This window comes from Microplitis mediator, chromosome 1 (assembly GCF_029852145.1).
Source record: "Microplitis mediator isolate UGA2020A chromosome 1, iyMicMedi2.1, whole genome shotgun sequence".
Lineage (NCBI taxonomy): Eukaryota > Metazoa > Arthropoda > Insecta > Hymenoptera > Braconidae > Microplitis > Microplitis mediator.
Genome location: NC_079969.1, coordinates 2,390,322 through 2,406,809, shown reverse-complemented (window position 1 = coordinate 2,406,809; position 16,488 = coordinate 2,390,322). Strand labels below are relative to the sequence as shown.

At 31.9% G+C, this 16,488-nt stretch overlaps 3 protein-coding genes across 3 annotated transcripts; 2 read left to right on the top strand and 1 right to left on the bottom strand.

Moving 5' to 3' along the window:
• Window positions 1-1,017: 1,017 nt before the first annotated feature.
• LOC130678179 (uncharacterized) lies at window positions 1,018-6,001 on the top strand. The gene is made up of 3 exons (XM_057485230.1): window positions 1,018-1,115; window positions 3,452-4,709; window positions 5,730-6,001. The coding sequence occupies exons 1-3, from the start codon at window positions 1,018-1,020 to the stop codon at window positions 5,868-5,870; spliced, it is 1,497 nt and encodes a 498-aa protein (XP_057341213.1). The 3' UTR covers window positions 5,871-6,001.
• A 3,439-nt stretch (window positions 6,002-9,440) lies between these two features.
• Window positions 9,441-12,756, top strand: LOC130674048 (MAP7 domain-containing protein 1-like). Its single transcript, XM_057479332.1, has 3 exons — window positions 9,441-9,580; window positions 10,129-11,407; window positions 12,434-12,756. The coding sequence occupies exons 1-3, from the start codon at window positions 9,483-9,485 to the stop codon at window positions 12,578-12,580; spliced, it is 1,524 nt and encodes a 507-aa protein (XP_057335315.1). The 5' UTR covers window positions 9,441-9,482; the 3' UTR covers window positions 12,581-12,756.
• Window positions 12,757-12,869: 113 nt separating this feature from the next.
• LOC130674053 (oxysterol-binding protein-related protein 11) lies at window positions 12,870-15,954 on the bottom strand. Its single transcript, XM_057479346.1, has 2 exons — window positions 15,528-15,954; window positions 12,870-14,192 (listed from the first exon to the last, which is right to left on the bottom strand). The coding sequence occupies exons 1-2, from the start codon at window positions 15,757-15,759 to the stop codon at window positions 13,840-13,842; spliced, it is 585 nt and encodes a 194-aa protein (XP_057335329.1). The 5' UTR covers window positions 15,760-15,954; the 3' UTR covers window positions 12,870-13,839.
• Between the last annotated feature and the right edge of the window lie 534 nt (window positions 15,955-16,488).

Genomic DNA, 16,488 nt, shown 5'->3' with positions numbered 1-16,488 from the left:
CTAGCCCTACGCACAACACCTGGGGCAAAATGGACCAGCCGAAACTTCCGAAAAAATTATTTTTTCATATTTTTCGGCCGTTTCTTTATGTAAGAGGCAAATTTGGTCACTAAAAATTTATAAAAATTAAATTTTTTTTTTAGTTGATAAATTTTTGAAATAAAGTAAAATTATAGAATTGATTTTTTTTTTTTATTAAATAACAATTAGTAATTAAGGTAATCGAGAGTGAACGATTTTTTACGCTTTAAAAAATTTTTTTCGAGTAATATAAAACCAAAAATAGTTGTCAAGAGAAAGAAATACATTCTTAATGATGAAAACAATTTAAGAAAACAAAAAACGAAAAAAAAAATTTTTTTTATCACTTTTTGAAGGGGGGCCGCACTGCCCCACAAAAAAAAAAAAAATTTTTCAGAATTTTGGCAAATTGTCCATAAATTTGTTCGAAATAGGACAAAAGTAAAGTGATCTTATGGTTGAAAGCCACAAAAAATAATAATTGGCTTAGGGGGCCGCTCTGCCCCACCCTCCCCTATATATATAAATGGACGTTTTAAAAGCAAATTGTTGAATCTTGTTCACCTTCACCGACTTAACGAGCCTTGGCATTGATTTACCAGCCTCCTTTTCTTATTTTTTTATTCCGATCTATTCAAGGAAGTTTTTTTTTTTTGTAAAAATAAAATTTTGGTTTCCAATTTGCATTTTTTGAGCGATTGGGGTGTGCGCTTTTTTATGCGGGCGCTCTAAAAATTTAAAACTATCATATTAAATTGATGTACTAATTAAGTAATGGCATGATGAGTTTTTGATAAAAATTGATCGGAAACACATTAGTGTAAAAAAAATCCCACCTCCATCTTTCAAAGTCTTTTGTGTTTGATAATAAATTAATATTTCTACTGCAGGAAGAAAACGATTTTTCTATTCAGTAGTGAAATATTCGTCTGTAAAAAAAGTTAAGCATCACAATCGCTGGTGCCGAATGTCAAAATTTATAAAAAAAAATTAATAATGAAGTGGAATTATATTTTTGCTTCATGTTTTATCGCAGCTCTGCTGCTAGATCAGACTTCCGCGGATCGATGGAGTTCTAGATCTAGAACAGGAACGTAAGTTTATTATTTTTTTTTTAACATCTAGGCCGCTCATGGAAATTTTCCGGGTCTTTTTTTTTCTACACTTATCCAAAAAATTAAAGGAACAAGAAAATTTTATAAATTTTTTAGTGATTTTTGGAAGGTTGTATTTTCGTGAAAAATGATCGTATCGAAAAAATAAAAAAAGCAAATTGAAGCTTAAAATCTCTAGTTTGAAGATCTTCCAGCAAAATATTTTTTTGAGGCACGGTTTTTGCGGAATCATAAGAAAAAGGTCGAGACAAAATTTTTCTAAATTTTTTGGTTTCGTTTTTTAGGTCTACGGGGCCGGGAAAAATTTTTTCAAAAAAACGAATTCATGGCTTGTTTAGGAAATTTATTCAGCTACAATTTGCTTTTTTTGTTTCTCTGTACGACAATTTGCTGCTGATATCTCAGCCTTCAAATGAAAAAGGATCCTTTTGTCTTTGATTATTGATATCTCAGCAAGAAATGGTCACACAGTAATTTAAAGGGAAGTTTAATAAACTTGAATAAATCCCCTACAAGCTCCATTTTTGATTTTTTCAAAAAAAAATTTTTTTTCATCCTTGATATCCATTTGAAAAACCTTTAAAAAATGGCCATTTTCTGGTTTTTTAGTTGACTCATCGCTACTCTGCAAATATTGATAAAAAAAATAATGTTGCCAGGTGATTTTACAGCTTAATGTACCCCCAAAAACCCTGGAAATTTTCAGATTGATCCATTGAACCGTTTGTCCGGTCCGATTGCTCAAAGTTTTACAAAACAATTAAAGGAACAAGTTTTGTTCCTTAAGGTGTGTAATCATTACCAAAATGAAAAAATTAATTTTTTTTGGATTTTCTTTTATTTTTGCGTTAGTTATTCAGTAAATGTAAGGTAAAGAAAAAAAAAAATTTTTTTCCGAAAAACGAAAAAAAAAAAATAACCCCCCGAATAAAACGTAAAAAAAAAAAATTGGAAAAAATTCTTGTTTGGTCTCGTTTTTTAGAAAAATTTTTTTTTTCCTCTTTACTTTACATTTACTGAATAACTAACGCAAAAATGAAAGAAAATCCGAAAAAAATTGATTTTTTCATTTTGGGAATGATTACACAAATTAAGGAACAAAACTTGTTCCTTTAATTGTTTTGTAAAACTTTGAACAATCGGACCGGACAAACGGTTTAATGGATCAATCTGAAAATTTCCAGGGTTTTTGGGGGTACATTAAACTGTAAAATTACCTGGCAACATTATTTTTTTTATCAATATTTGCAGAGTAGCGATGAGTTGACTAAAAAACCAGAAAATGGCCATTTTTTAAAGGTTTTTCAAATGGATATCAAGGATGAAAAAAAATTTTTTTTTGAAAAAATAAAAAATGGAGCTTGTAGGGGATTTATTCAAGTTTATTAAACTGCCCTTTAAATTACTGTGTGACCATTTCTTGCTGAGATATCAATAATCAAAGACAAAAGAATCCTTTTTCATTTGAAGGCTGAGATATCAGCAGCAAATTGTCGTACAGAGAAACAAAAAAAGCAAATTGTAGCTGAATAAATTTCCTAAACAAGCCATGAATTCGTTTTTTTGAAAAAATTTTTCCCGGCCCCGTAGACCTAAAAAACGAAACCAAAAAATTTAGAAAAATTTTGTCTCGACCTTTTTCTTATGATTCCGCAAAAACCGTGGCTTAGAAAAATATTTTGCTGAAAGATCTTCAAACTAGAGATTTCAAACTTCAATTTGCTTTTTTTATTTTTTCGATACGATCATTTTTCACGAAAATACAGCCTTCCAAAAATAACTAAAAAATTTATAAAATTTTCTTGTTCCTTTCATTTTTTGGATAAGTGTATAATGGAGACTGGGGCACGACGGGCCGCTGATAAAAATAATTTAAATCTATTTCGACAAAATAATAAATTATTTTCCAATTATTTATATTTTTAAAAATTAAATCTCTTCGGGAGCCAAAGGCCGACTTTGAAAAATTATTTTTAAAATTTTTTGTTTTATTATTTTTTTTTCCTCGCTCTTAATTTGCTTACATACTTTAATAAAACTCAAATTAAACGACTATCCAATTATGTATAAATATTTATAATAAAAAAAATTTTTTTACGAGACCGACGATCGGGTTGAAAAAATAATAAAATTTAAATTTTGTTTCATAAAAAAAAAATTTATTTTATTAGATTATACAGCCGGGCCATTTTGCCCAGGTTTCAGAAAAACTTGCAACAGATTTTTTTTCAAAATTTTTTATCGCGAGCGTCGTGTCCGTAGCTCCCACCCTCAAAAACTCTGACTACAATCAGCGTTTTCTAAAAAATCACCAGATCATCAAGATCTCCAAGTCCTCCAGGATCTCCAAGCAGACATCGTCCCTCAAGTACTGAAGTCACGCATTACGACCCTGCTCACTCTCACTTTTCAAGTCCACCATCACCACCACCAGAGTCATCACCATCATCAGCTGGATCTTCGAGACGATCATCTCATGTTCCGCTTTCTCAATCATCATCAACATCATCCGGTTACTTTTCATCAAATTCCTCACACTCACCCCATCCACCCGGAATTTCGTCACCTTCTCCAGCTTCAATGAATCCATTCCAAAAGATGCAGTCTGCCAGTCGCAGACAAAATTCCCCTCCCAGACCATCTTCTCATCCTGACCCCAAGTCCCAGTCTCTCCCCCGCGGGATTAAACCGTCCACTGGACCAACTCCCCCCTCTCCGCATCAAACCACAGCCGATAATCAGAACAAAACTGAACCATATGGACTCCCTTCTAGGCCACGTTCCGCCAAAAAACGAGATCCGTCCCGTTCCTTGAATGCTGTCAAGGCGCTAGAATTTGAGGCCGCTCTCGTCAAATCTTTTGCTGCGACCCACAAAGAAGTCATTTCCAAAGACAAAAATATCAAGGGCTCGGAAAAAAAACAGAAACAACTTGTTCTTAAAAAAGTTAACCAGAAGGTGCTCGACAACGAGAATAAAAAAAAAAAAGCCGAAGAGGAAACGCCAATTGAGCGCAGAACTCTGGACGATTATTCGTTAGTGAGGGATAAAAATAAAAAATGTGGGCATCAGGGATCGACGACTGAAAGTTGCTTCGATTTTTATGCATTTTCTATGTTTTGGTCACCTACGATGATTCGTTCAACACACGCAAGAAGAGCAACACCTGTGCCGAGAGAAGATAAATGGACAATCCATGGATTATGGCCAAACAAAAAAGGTTTGGCGACAGCTCCGCCCAAAGAGTGTGATGTCAAGATGCGTTTTAATGCTAGCAAATTGAGTGGGATAAGACACGTGTTAGATAACAACTGGTTCGCGGCATCATCAGACAATGAACATTTCTGGCACCATGAATGGGACAAACATGGCAAGTGTGCAGCACGTTCGATATTTATTAACGACATTGAGGGTTACTTCAGAAAGGGAATTAGTTTGGGGAATACACATAGATTTGGTGATATTTTGGAGGCAGCAGGTTTTCGTCCTGGATCTACAATGACTTTACAACGGATATATGATACTATTGCTCATCATTATGGCACGCCAGAAATTACAACTTGGAAAGACGTAGTAAGTTACTTGATAACTGGACAGAATTATTAAAAGTTACCTGACTAATTTTTTAACACCTGAATCAAAGACGGAATCCGGGTAGAGAATTTTAAAATATAACGAAATTACGGTCTGTGGTATTTCCTGCGCAGACAAAATGTCTGCGGCAAGTGGCTGCGCAAGACAATTATCGCAAAGTTTTCACAGAAAAATTAACTACTACGCAACTCATTTTTTAAAGACAATTTTACAGCAGATTTGCGCGAGTCTTGTGAAAACGGCTTCAAGAAAACTTTTTCCGCGTCTTGCGTCTTAATGTAACTATAATTCTTTCATCAGATGTTCAGGCAAGATTTATCTGTCACTTGCACATGTTATTGTATGCAATTATATTGTAGACATTTAATGCATGACACATTGTTCGAAATTTCTTACGCAGTTTTTGTGAAAGACGTGAGCAATAAATTTTTAAAAGATCCATACACATTATCTGCAACAGATTTCCGCAAGACATTTTAAATAACTGTCTCTGGCGCTCTGCCCCCTCTATCGGGGTCACGATATTTATGCGTAGAGTGGCAGAGACAGTTATGTCAAGTGTCTTGCGCAAATCTGCCGCAGATCATGTGTATGAGTCGTCAGCAAAATATCTTGCGCAAGTCTTTGCATGACATTACAATTTATTAATTATCAATATATCAGAGGTACAGCCGCGTAATTGTTCAGGTAAAATATATAATTCGATACTTGTGCGAGTTTTGCTTAAGACTTTGAGTTTGAATGTTTTACAAGTGTCTGCAGCGAGAACCGAAGTCACGTCAAGCGCCAGACATCTACTTACTAAATTACTAAAAAGACTCGGGTGAAATTTGCACAAGATTTCTGTACGGGGATAAAAAATTCGCAAAATTTAAAAAACTGACGTCTAAACTTGAGCTTTGAAATGAATTTTAAAAAATCCCAATCCATTAATTTCGTAAAATGCCGCATTATTTTAAATATTCATATTCATTTAATTATTAATATTTTTATTTCCAGGCAACTGACTTAACATATTTGAGAGAAATAAGAGTATGTTTAAACCATCGGTTTCATCAAATGAATTGTCCAGTGACGCCTCCACATCCCGACGTTATGGCTCAAGAAATTACTTATTTGTCAATTGCTTCAGTCCCTTAATTATCAATAAATAAAACTTTTTAACTGAGACTGCAGTCATCTGCTATTTCAATTAATTTTTTTATGATTATTTTATAACAAAAAATATATTATTCTCTTTATAAAAGTATGAAACAAGAATATAGCATCAAATCTACACAATAAAATGTTTTTTTTTAACTATTAATTATCCATTAGCTTTTAATATTTTTATCAATAGATAAAATATCACTTTTATTCAAGACCTTAAAAAAAGTAATTAACTAATTTATATCATATATATATATATGATATTACCAATTACACTTTAATAATAAATATATTATTAGACACAAGTCAACGAGAATTACAAATGAGTTGTATTTAAGTTCTTTGTCGAAATAATGAAAAATATATATAAATATATAAATAGACGTTTTAAAAGCAAATTATTGAATCTTGTTCACCTTCACCGACTTAACGAGCCTTGGCATTGATTTACCAGCCTCCTTTTCTTATTTTTTTATTCCGATCTACTCAATAAATTTTTTTTTTTTGTAAAAAAAAAATTTGGTTTTCAATTTACATTTTTTTTATTGAAAAAAAAATTACGTGTACATATTGTCGATCAGTAGGTGGCATTACACTAGGCACCAGAAGGTACTACCTTACCAAGTATGCAGACGACAAGGCTCTTCTCGCTGACACGGCTGAAGGTTTAAGGCACATGATTCGAGCGCTAGAAAAATACGCAGACAAAAATGAACTACTGGTGAACACCAAAAAGACTAAAATAATGATCTGTAAAAATGGCAGCAGAATAAACGTAGAAAAAAACTGGTTCTATAAAGGAGAGCGTCTTGAAGTGGTCAAAGAATTTAAGTATCGGGGATATTGGTTCTCATGCGGTGGCAGCTTTAAAAAGCACACCAAATGGAATATTGGGAAAGCACAACAAGCACTCAACTCCACCTGGGGATTGATAAAGAGATCCGGAAGAAATACACTAAATGATCGCCTCTACCTATACAACACGCTGGCTAACTCGGGTGCTATGTACGGTGTGGAGATCTGGGGTTGGGCACAAAATCCAGAATTTAAACGTCTATACGCAAGTGCTCACAAAATGGCACTTGGCGTGGCAAAGAACACGCCTGATTATATCTGGCAGACTGAAGCGGGAGTCCCCAGTAGCCTGTACACCACCAGGAGAAGAGCATGCATGTACACTCGTTGTCATTAATGCCTGGTCCCCCAGACTATAGAATCTTAGCCATACAGGGGACCAGGCATTAATGACAACGAGTGTACATAGTGGACATCCTCAAGATGGAAAGCTCGAGATGGCCCCAGATGGCGCTACGAGAAGAATGCATGTGGGGGTTTACACACACACAATCAAACTCATGCATTCACACATTCACACCTAACTCACATACATAACACATGCTAAATGTCTATTGGCAGGGAGCGCGACGAAAACGACATCTGATGGCTACAAAAAATCATGCTCGAGAATTATAAAAGATATATAAAATCAGTGTAAAAAATAAAAATTCGTTATAAAATCAAAATATAAAAATTTATCATGATATAAATAAAAAAGTGTAATTGTATTTTTGATAGAGAAAATTAAATTGAATATATTTCGATAAAAAAATTAAGTATAAAAAATTTTAATACATAATAAACACTATTATTTTAGAATAGAATAAGGTTAACCGATAAAATCAAAACAAATAATATATGACAACTACAATGATAATGGTTTAAAAAATAGTAGAAAAGTCAATTGAGTTTTTTAACAAAATTGAAGAAAATAATTTTATTTTAATTCATGATAATTTGCTTGTAAATTGTAACTAAAAAAACATAATGTTTTTTTAACCTTCCGTTACACGCGCTTTCTCTAGTGTCTCACTCATATTCACGCCAACTCTATTAGCTTAAGTAGTGTTGTACAGGGAATCACCGTATAGCACGAGTAACGAAGGGTTAAAAAAATAATTTTTAGCCAATGATAAAAATCATTATCCAAACCGGATTTGAATCAATAAATTATAAAATATTGTTTTAACCTCAAACGATGAGCAAAGGCAAACATTAACGACACAATAACTATTATGAACTATTTTTAAACTTAATTTTCACGTGTTTATATTCAACGATAGCATGATTTAACGAAATTGTATCCACAGCGGGCGCTGTGATCGTTTCAGTTGTCCCCACCATATACTAGGCTCTCTGCCAATAAGCAAATACGCAAGCACGACGCTTAATTACTAAAAAGTACAATTTAATAAAGATAATAAGATTGTTATAATAATAATTGATAAATAAACAGAATTAATAATTGTGTTGAATATATATATGTGTCGAACCTTATTTAAGTAGTGGTAATACTCCCCACATGCAGGAACTTACTCAATGGCAAGCCCTCGAAATGGGGCACCACTCTAAGAGAGGCATTCAAAGACATGGAATGCCAGGACGTACCAAAGCTCATTTGGCAAAAAAGCGAGCCAGCACCAATCCAAGAAAGACTAGAAAATGGACTAAGGACTATGAAAGAAAAAAATGAGAAAGAGAACCAACGGAGAATAATGTGGTCGACATTCTGCCAGTACTACAAATTTGTAAAGACGCGTGACGGGTGTGAGCCGTATTGGAAGATGACAAGCATTGATGGATGGATAAAGGAGGTCTGGACGAGACTACGATGCGGAAACATCGGCAGGTACCTCAAAAAAGGATACTCGAAAGAGTGGGAGTGCAGACTGTGTGGTGGTGAAAATGAGACAATCTCTCACCTGTTAAAATGCAAGGAAGCCAGGAATCTATGCAGGAATAAAATCATACAAACAATACAATCCATCACAGATGGAAAATATGATGCAGACCTGGACCTCACATGCAAAGAATTACTAAGGGGACAGCCAATCAAAGAAATCGCTATCTATTTTTAAAAAATTGAAGAGAAAATCAGGTTTGGAGAAGCCGAGACCACCAGGTGTGAATAAAAGTAGTCAACCAGAAACGCAATAAGATAACGTGATATTAAAAGATAGAAACATTAATACTTAATTACATTTATTATAATATCTAATATTTAATTAAAAGAATGTCTAAGTTCTTACGTTATATTATATTATATTATTTATTACAACTTATATCCGGGGTTATACTACTTGATAAGCAGGGATGGGAAAAGTAACAAAGTTTATAAAAAAAAAAAAAAAACTGTACTTGTGTAATAACAATAAAAAAAAATATTTTCGATCAGTAATGAGAAAAAATAGAATAGGAATAATTACAATTATTTGAGCGATTGGGGTGTGCGCTTTTTTACGCGGGCGCTCTTTCGCGAATATTTAAAGTTCGTGTTTAAAAAAAATTTAATGAATCATATTAAATTGATGTACTAATTAAGTAATGGCGTGATGAGTTTTTGATAAAAATTGATCGGAAACACATTAGTGTAAAAAAAAACCCACCCCCACCTTTCAAAGTCTTTTGTGTTTGATAACAAATTAATATTTACACTGCAGGAAAAAAATAATTTTTTTATTCAGTAGTGAAATATTCGTATGTAAAAAAAGTTAAGCATCACAATCGCTGGTGCCGAATGTCAAAATTTATAAAAAAAAAATAATAATGAAGTGGAATTATATTTTTGCTTCATGTTTTATCGCAGCTCTGCTGCTAGATCAGACTTCCGCGGGTCGATGGGGTTCTAGATCTAGAACAAGAACGTAAGTTTATTATTTTTTTTTAACATCCAGGCCGCTCATGGAAATTTTCCGGGTCTTTTTTTTTCTATAATGGAGACTGGGGCACGACGGGCCGCCGATAAAAATAATTTAAATCTATTTCGACAAAATAATAAATTATTTTCCAATTATTTATATTTTTAAAAATTAAATCTCGGGCGCCAATGGCCGACTTTGAAAAATTATTTTAAAAATTTTTTGTTTTATTATTTTTTTTTCCTCGCTCTTAATTTGCTTACATACTTTAATAAAACTCGAATTAAACGACTTTCCAATTATGTATAAATATTTATAATAAAAAAAATTTATTTACGAGACCGACGATCGGGTTTAAAAAATAATAAAATTTAAATTTTGTTTCATAAAAAAAAAATTTATTTTATTAGATTATACAGCCGGGCCATTTTGCCCAGGTTTCAGAAAAACTTGCAACAGATTTTTTTTCAAAATTTTTTATCGCGAGCGTCGTGTCCGCAGCTCCCACCCTCAACAACTCTGACTACAATCAGCGTTTTCTAAAAAATCACCAGATCATCAAGATCTTCCGGATCATCAAGATCTCCAAGTCCTCCAGGATCTCCAAGCAGACATCGTCCCTCAAGTACTGAAGTCACGCATTACGACCCTGCTAACTCTCACTTTTCAAGACCACAATCACCACCCCCAGGATCATCACCATCATCAGCTGGATCTTCAAGACGATCATCTCATGTTCCACTTTCTCATTCATCATCAACATCATCTGGATACTTTTCATCAAATTCCCCACACTCACCCCATCCACCCGGAACTTCGTCACCTTCTCCAGCTTCAATGAATCCATTCCAAAGGATGCAGTCTGCCAGTCACAGACAAAATTCCCCTCCCAGACCATCTTCACATCCCGACCCCAGTTCCCAATCTCTCCCCCGCGGGATTAAACCGTCCAGTAGACCAACTTCCCCCTCACGACATCACAACACAGCCGATCATCAGCACGAAACTGAACCACATGGACTCCATTCTAGGCCACGTTCCGTTAAAAAACGAGATCCGTCCCGTTCCTTGAATGCCGTCGAGGCGCTAGAATTTGAGGCCTCTCTCGTTAAATCTTTTGCTGTGACCCACAAAGAAGTCATTTCCAAAGACAAAAATATCAAGGGCTCGGAAAAAAAACAGAAACAACTTGTTCTTAAAAAAGTGAACCAGAAGGTGCTCGACAACGAGAGTAAAAAAAAAAAAGCCGAAGAAGAAACGCCAGTTAAGCGCAAAACTCTGGATGACGTTTCGCTAGTGAGGGATAAAAATAAAAAATGTGGGCATCAGGGATCGACGACTGAAAGTTGCTTCGATTTTTACACATTTACTATGACTTGGGCGCCAGCAAGTGTTCGATCCGCGCGGAAACTTAAGACTGGGAACGTGCCGAAAGAAGATGAATGGATAGTCCACGGATTGTGGCCGAATGTCAAGGGTAATTTACCTGCCCCTCCGAAGGCATGTGATGTCCAGAAAATGCACTTCGATCTTCGTAAATTGCAAGGGATAAAACGAGTATTGCATGAACGTTGGTACTCAGTTGTGTCAGATAATGAAGTCTTTTGGGAACATGAATGGGAGAAACATGGGGCGTGTGCTGCACGTTCGATATTTATTAATGACATTGAGGGTTACTTCAAAAAGGGAATTAGTTTGGGTAAAACAATTAAATTTAAAGAAATTTTGCATCAAGCAGGTTTTGGTCCTGGGTCTACAATGACTTTACAACAGATATATGATACTATTTCTCATCATTATGGCACGCCAGAAATTACAACTTGGAAAGACGTGGTAAGTTACTTTATAACTGGACAGAGTTATTAAAAGTTACCTGACTAATTTTTTGACACCCGAATCAAAGACGGAATTCGGGTAGAGAATTTTAAAATATAACGAAATTACGGTCTGTGGTATTTCCTGCGCAGACAAAATGTCTGTGGCAAGTGGCTGCGCAAGACAATTATCGCAAAGTTTTCACAGAAAAATTAACTACTACGCAACTCATTTTTTAAAGACAATTTTACAGCAGATTTGCGCGAGTCTTGTGAAAACGGCTTTACGAAAACTTTTTCCGCGTCTTGCGTCTTAATGTAACTATAAATCTTTCATCAGATGTTCAGGCAAGATTTATCTGTCACTTGCACATGTTATTGTATGCAATTATATTGTAGACATTTAATGTATGACACATTGTTCGAAATTTCTTACGCAGTTTTTGTGAAAGACGTGAGGAATCAATTTTTGAAAGATCCATACACATTATCTGCAACAGATTTCCGCAAGACATTTTAAATAACTGTCTCTGGCGCTCTGCCCCCTCTATCGGGGTCACGATATTTATGCGTAGAGTGACAGAGACAGTTATGTCAAGTGTCTTGCGCAAATCTGCCGCAGATCATGTGTATGAGTCGTCAGCAAAATATCTTGCGCAAGTCTTTGCATCAACTCTTTGCATGACATTACAATTTATTAATTATCAATATATCAGAGGTACAGTCGCGTAATTGTTCAGGTAAAATATATAATTCGATACTTGTGCGAGTTTTGCTTAAGACTTTGAGTTTGAATGTTTCACAAGTGTCTGCAGCAAGAACCGAAGTCGCGTCAAGCGCCAGACATCTACTTACTGAATTACTAAAAAGACTCGGGTGAAATTCGCACAAGATTTCTGTACGGGGATAAAAAATTCGCAAAATTTAAAAACTGACGTCTAAACTTGAGCTTTGAAATGAATTTTCAAAAATTCCAATCTATTAATTTATTAAAATGCCGCATTATTTTAAATATTCATATTCATTTAATTATTATTATTTTCAGACTCAGGCAGATGACATAACATATTTGAAAGAAATAAGAGTATGTTTAAATCATCGGTTCAAATACATGAGCTGCCCAATGAAGCCTCCACATCCCGACGTTCTGGCTCAAGAAATTTCTTATTTGTCTATTACTGAAGCGCCTTAATTAACAATAAATAAAAATTCTGAGTCTACAATCAAAGGCTACGACATTTAATTATTTCATAAAAAAAAAAATATCATTCTTCTGGTAAATGTTGACAATAAAATTCTAACACTAAACCTTCACAGTAAATTTTTTTTATCTATAGGTAATTATCCAGTGACGATTAATTTTTTTATCGATAGATAAAATATCACTTTCGGTCAAGACAATAACAAGTATTAAATATATACATATATATATTTTTTTGTATGATATTAAAGTACTCGGTAATTAATATAATTTTTGAATTTTAATTATTAAGGGGACCAGTAATTTTTGTACCAAAATTTTACGTAATTAATTAATATTTTTATTTTTTTTTAATTATTACAAGTCTGTTATTTTCAATAGAATAATTTATTAATATAAAATTAATTACTGATATGCATTCGCATTTAATATTTTGTTTCACTTTAAATAAACAATTAACTTTTTGCTGCCTTGATATTTTTAATTAATAAAATTGTCGGTTTATTTTCTACCCGAAATATCTAGAGAAACTGGACTCGAAAAAGTACTCAATTACTTTATTTTTACACTTAAATTTCTATTTTTTATTTATTTCCACAGATAATTAAATTACGGGTAAAAAGTATGGGAATTTTTTACAGGATTAATTGTCAGATGTGCGTACTCGTAAAAAATGAAATTAGATCTTTATCAGTCGTCGCATTTCCTCTAGTTTGAGTACCCACATCACTAGACTCAAGTCTAAAAAAAAATTCAAAAAAAAAAAAAAAAAAAAATTCAAAAAAAATTTTTTTTTTGCACCATAGTCATATTCCTCATGAATTTCTCTTTAATTTGAGTACCCACATCAATATTTTCAAAGCAACTTACCGCTACTCATCAACTCGCGGTTAATTCGCGGGCGTCCGCGGCCAGATACCGGAAAAATGACTTTTTTTAAACATACTGTTGTGGGTACTCATTTTACAGGAAATTTTGTCCCCTTTACTAAAATAAAATTTGTTTTACAAAAAAAAAAATATTTTTCTTGGTAATTAATTTAAATAAATAAAAAATATACGATAGTAATTAAGCAATTAATCGATCAGTAGTAAAATAATATAAACTAATAGCTTTTAATAAATCTAGACTTTTGTTACAATAAAATGACTAAAAAAAAATTACTTCCTCTAAAAGTCCGCGGTCCCCCGATTAATTAATTAATTAATTAGTATATTTAATTACAAATAAATAAATTTATCTAATTTCCATTACTGATAAAGAATATTTAGACATTGATTTAAAGTAGTTACGGTTGATTGCACAAGGGCTTTAAGTATCAGCAAATCGGGGTCGAGATGAAAATCCGAGGATTCGATGGAGGTGACGAGGGTTTGATTTTGTTTCTCTACTTTGTTTAATTGCTCCCGGCAATTAGCGAATGCATCGAGTACTTCGAGTTTGTCAACAGGTGTCCGGGGTGCATTTGACGAGTGCTCACGTGGTGGTAGAGGTGGATGACTGCTGGCTATTGCCCGTGTGTACATTTCTGTTACTGCTCGCAATTTGTCGACCCATTCTTGCCGCGCTCGTGCATCTGTTGCACGTAATTTTATCATATCACCTGCAACACATCATATTTATTATCATTCATATTATTAAGACTTCCGGTTGCTGGAGAATTTTGTAAAATAAAAGTCTGATAAAATTTTTTTAAAATTCAAATTTGAAAATTGAATGTTTTTTTATGAAACTCAAATAAGCTGACGTTTAATAATTTTTTGATTTTTTTTTAAACCATAAATTTAAAAAAAAAATATTTTAGAAAATTGCACCTGGTAAAATTTTTTTAAAATTCAAATTTAAAAATTGAATTTTTTTTATGAAACTGAAATTAGCTGACGTCTAATAATTTTAGGATTTTTTTTTAAACCATGAATTTAAAAAAAAAATATTTTAGAAAATTGCACCTGGTAAAATTTTTGAAAATTCAAATTTAAAAACTGAATGTTTTTTTTTAAACTGAAATTAGCTGACGTCTAATAATTTTTGGATTTTTTTTAAACCATGAATTTAAAAAAAAATATTTTAGAAAATTGCACCTGGTAAATTTTTTTAAAATTCAAATTTAAAAATTGAATGTTTTTTTTTGAAACTGAAATTAGCTGACGTTTAACAATTTTTGGATTTTTTTTTAAACCATGAATTTAAAAAAAAAAATATTTTAGAAAATTGCACCTGGTAAAATTTTTAAAAAATTGAATGTTTTTTTATGAAACTCAAATTAGCTGACGTTTAATAATTTTTTGATTTTTTTTTAAACCATAAATTTAAAAAAAAAATATTTTAGAAAATTGCACCTGGTAAAATTTTTTTAAAATTCAAATTTAAAAGTTGAATTTTTTTTTATGAAACTGAAATTACCTGACGTTAAATAATTTTTGGATTTTTTTTTAAACCATGAATTTAAAAAAAAAAAATATTTTCGAAAATTGCACCTGATAAAATTTTTTAAAAAATTGAACGTTTTTTTATGAAACTGAAATTAGCTGACGTTTAATAATTTTTGGATTTTTTTTTAAACCATGAATTCAAAAAAAAAAATATTTTAAAAAATTGCACCTGGTAAAATTTTTGAAAATTCAAATTTAAAAATTGAATGTTTTTTTTTAAACTGAAATTAGCTGACGTTTAATAATTTTTGGATTTTTTTTTAAACCATGAATTTAAAAAAAAAAATATTTTAGAAAATTGCACCTGTAGTTTTTAAAATTTTCTCCATGTGCATATTTTTAGTTTTGATTTTTTTAAAAATTTAATTGCAGAAAAAAAATTCAAAAATTTTAAATTGTCTGCTAATTTCAGGATCATTTTTTTTTACTGTCAGTAAAAATAAAAAAAATGAAATTTAACGAAAAATAAAATGATATTGTGACATATATGTAAATAATAAACATACCAGTAGCAGAATTGACAGTAAAAGTATTTGAATCTTCATCACTGGGTGCAATGACAGCACCCGCTAAATAAATAGAACATCTCGGGCGCTGATTTTTTTCTGATTCACTCAAAAAATAATGAAGTTCTCCAGTTTCTGGACTCAGGATGAACCACCTGAACTGCCATCCTTTCATAGCATTTGTATACTTGTGCAATTGTCCTTCGTAACGATGTCTCAGTGATGGATTCATATTTTTTAATTTTAAATTCTTCTAGTTAATTTATATTTACACTATTTTACACTTATTGTTATTTATATATTTTTTTCATTATTATTGTATATATTTCATATATTTTTATGTCATTTTATTTATATATATATATTTTCTAAGGTTATGTTCATCAATCAAAGGGTTAGAATACTCGTACATGAATTTTTTAATTTATTTGCCGACGCGGGAAATTTAAAAGTGACAGAAATTTTGAATTTTGACAGAAAGAAAAATTACACATTTTTTTGAAGTAAAAATTAAATTTGAAAAAAATTTTTTGAATTTTTAGTCATCACATAATTATACATATATATAAATATGTATTTGTATAAATTTTCACAGACGCGGGAAATTTGAAAGTGACAGAAATTTTAAAATGAAGAAAAATTGCAAATTTTTTGAAAATGAAAATTGAATTGAAAAAAATATTTTTGGAATTTCTTAGAAATCATATAATTGTACATATATATAAATATATAAATATGTATTTGTATAAATTTTCATAGAAGCGGGAAATTTGAAAGTGATAGAAATTTTGAAATGGAGAAAAATTACAAATTTTTTTGAAAATGAAACTTAAATTGAAAAAAATATTTTTGGAATTTCTTAGAAATCATATAATTGTACATATATATAAATATGTAAATATGTATTTGTATAAATTTTTATGGACGCGGGAAATTTGAAAGTGACAGAAATTTTGAAATG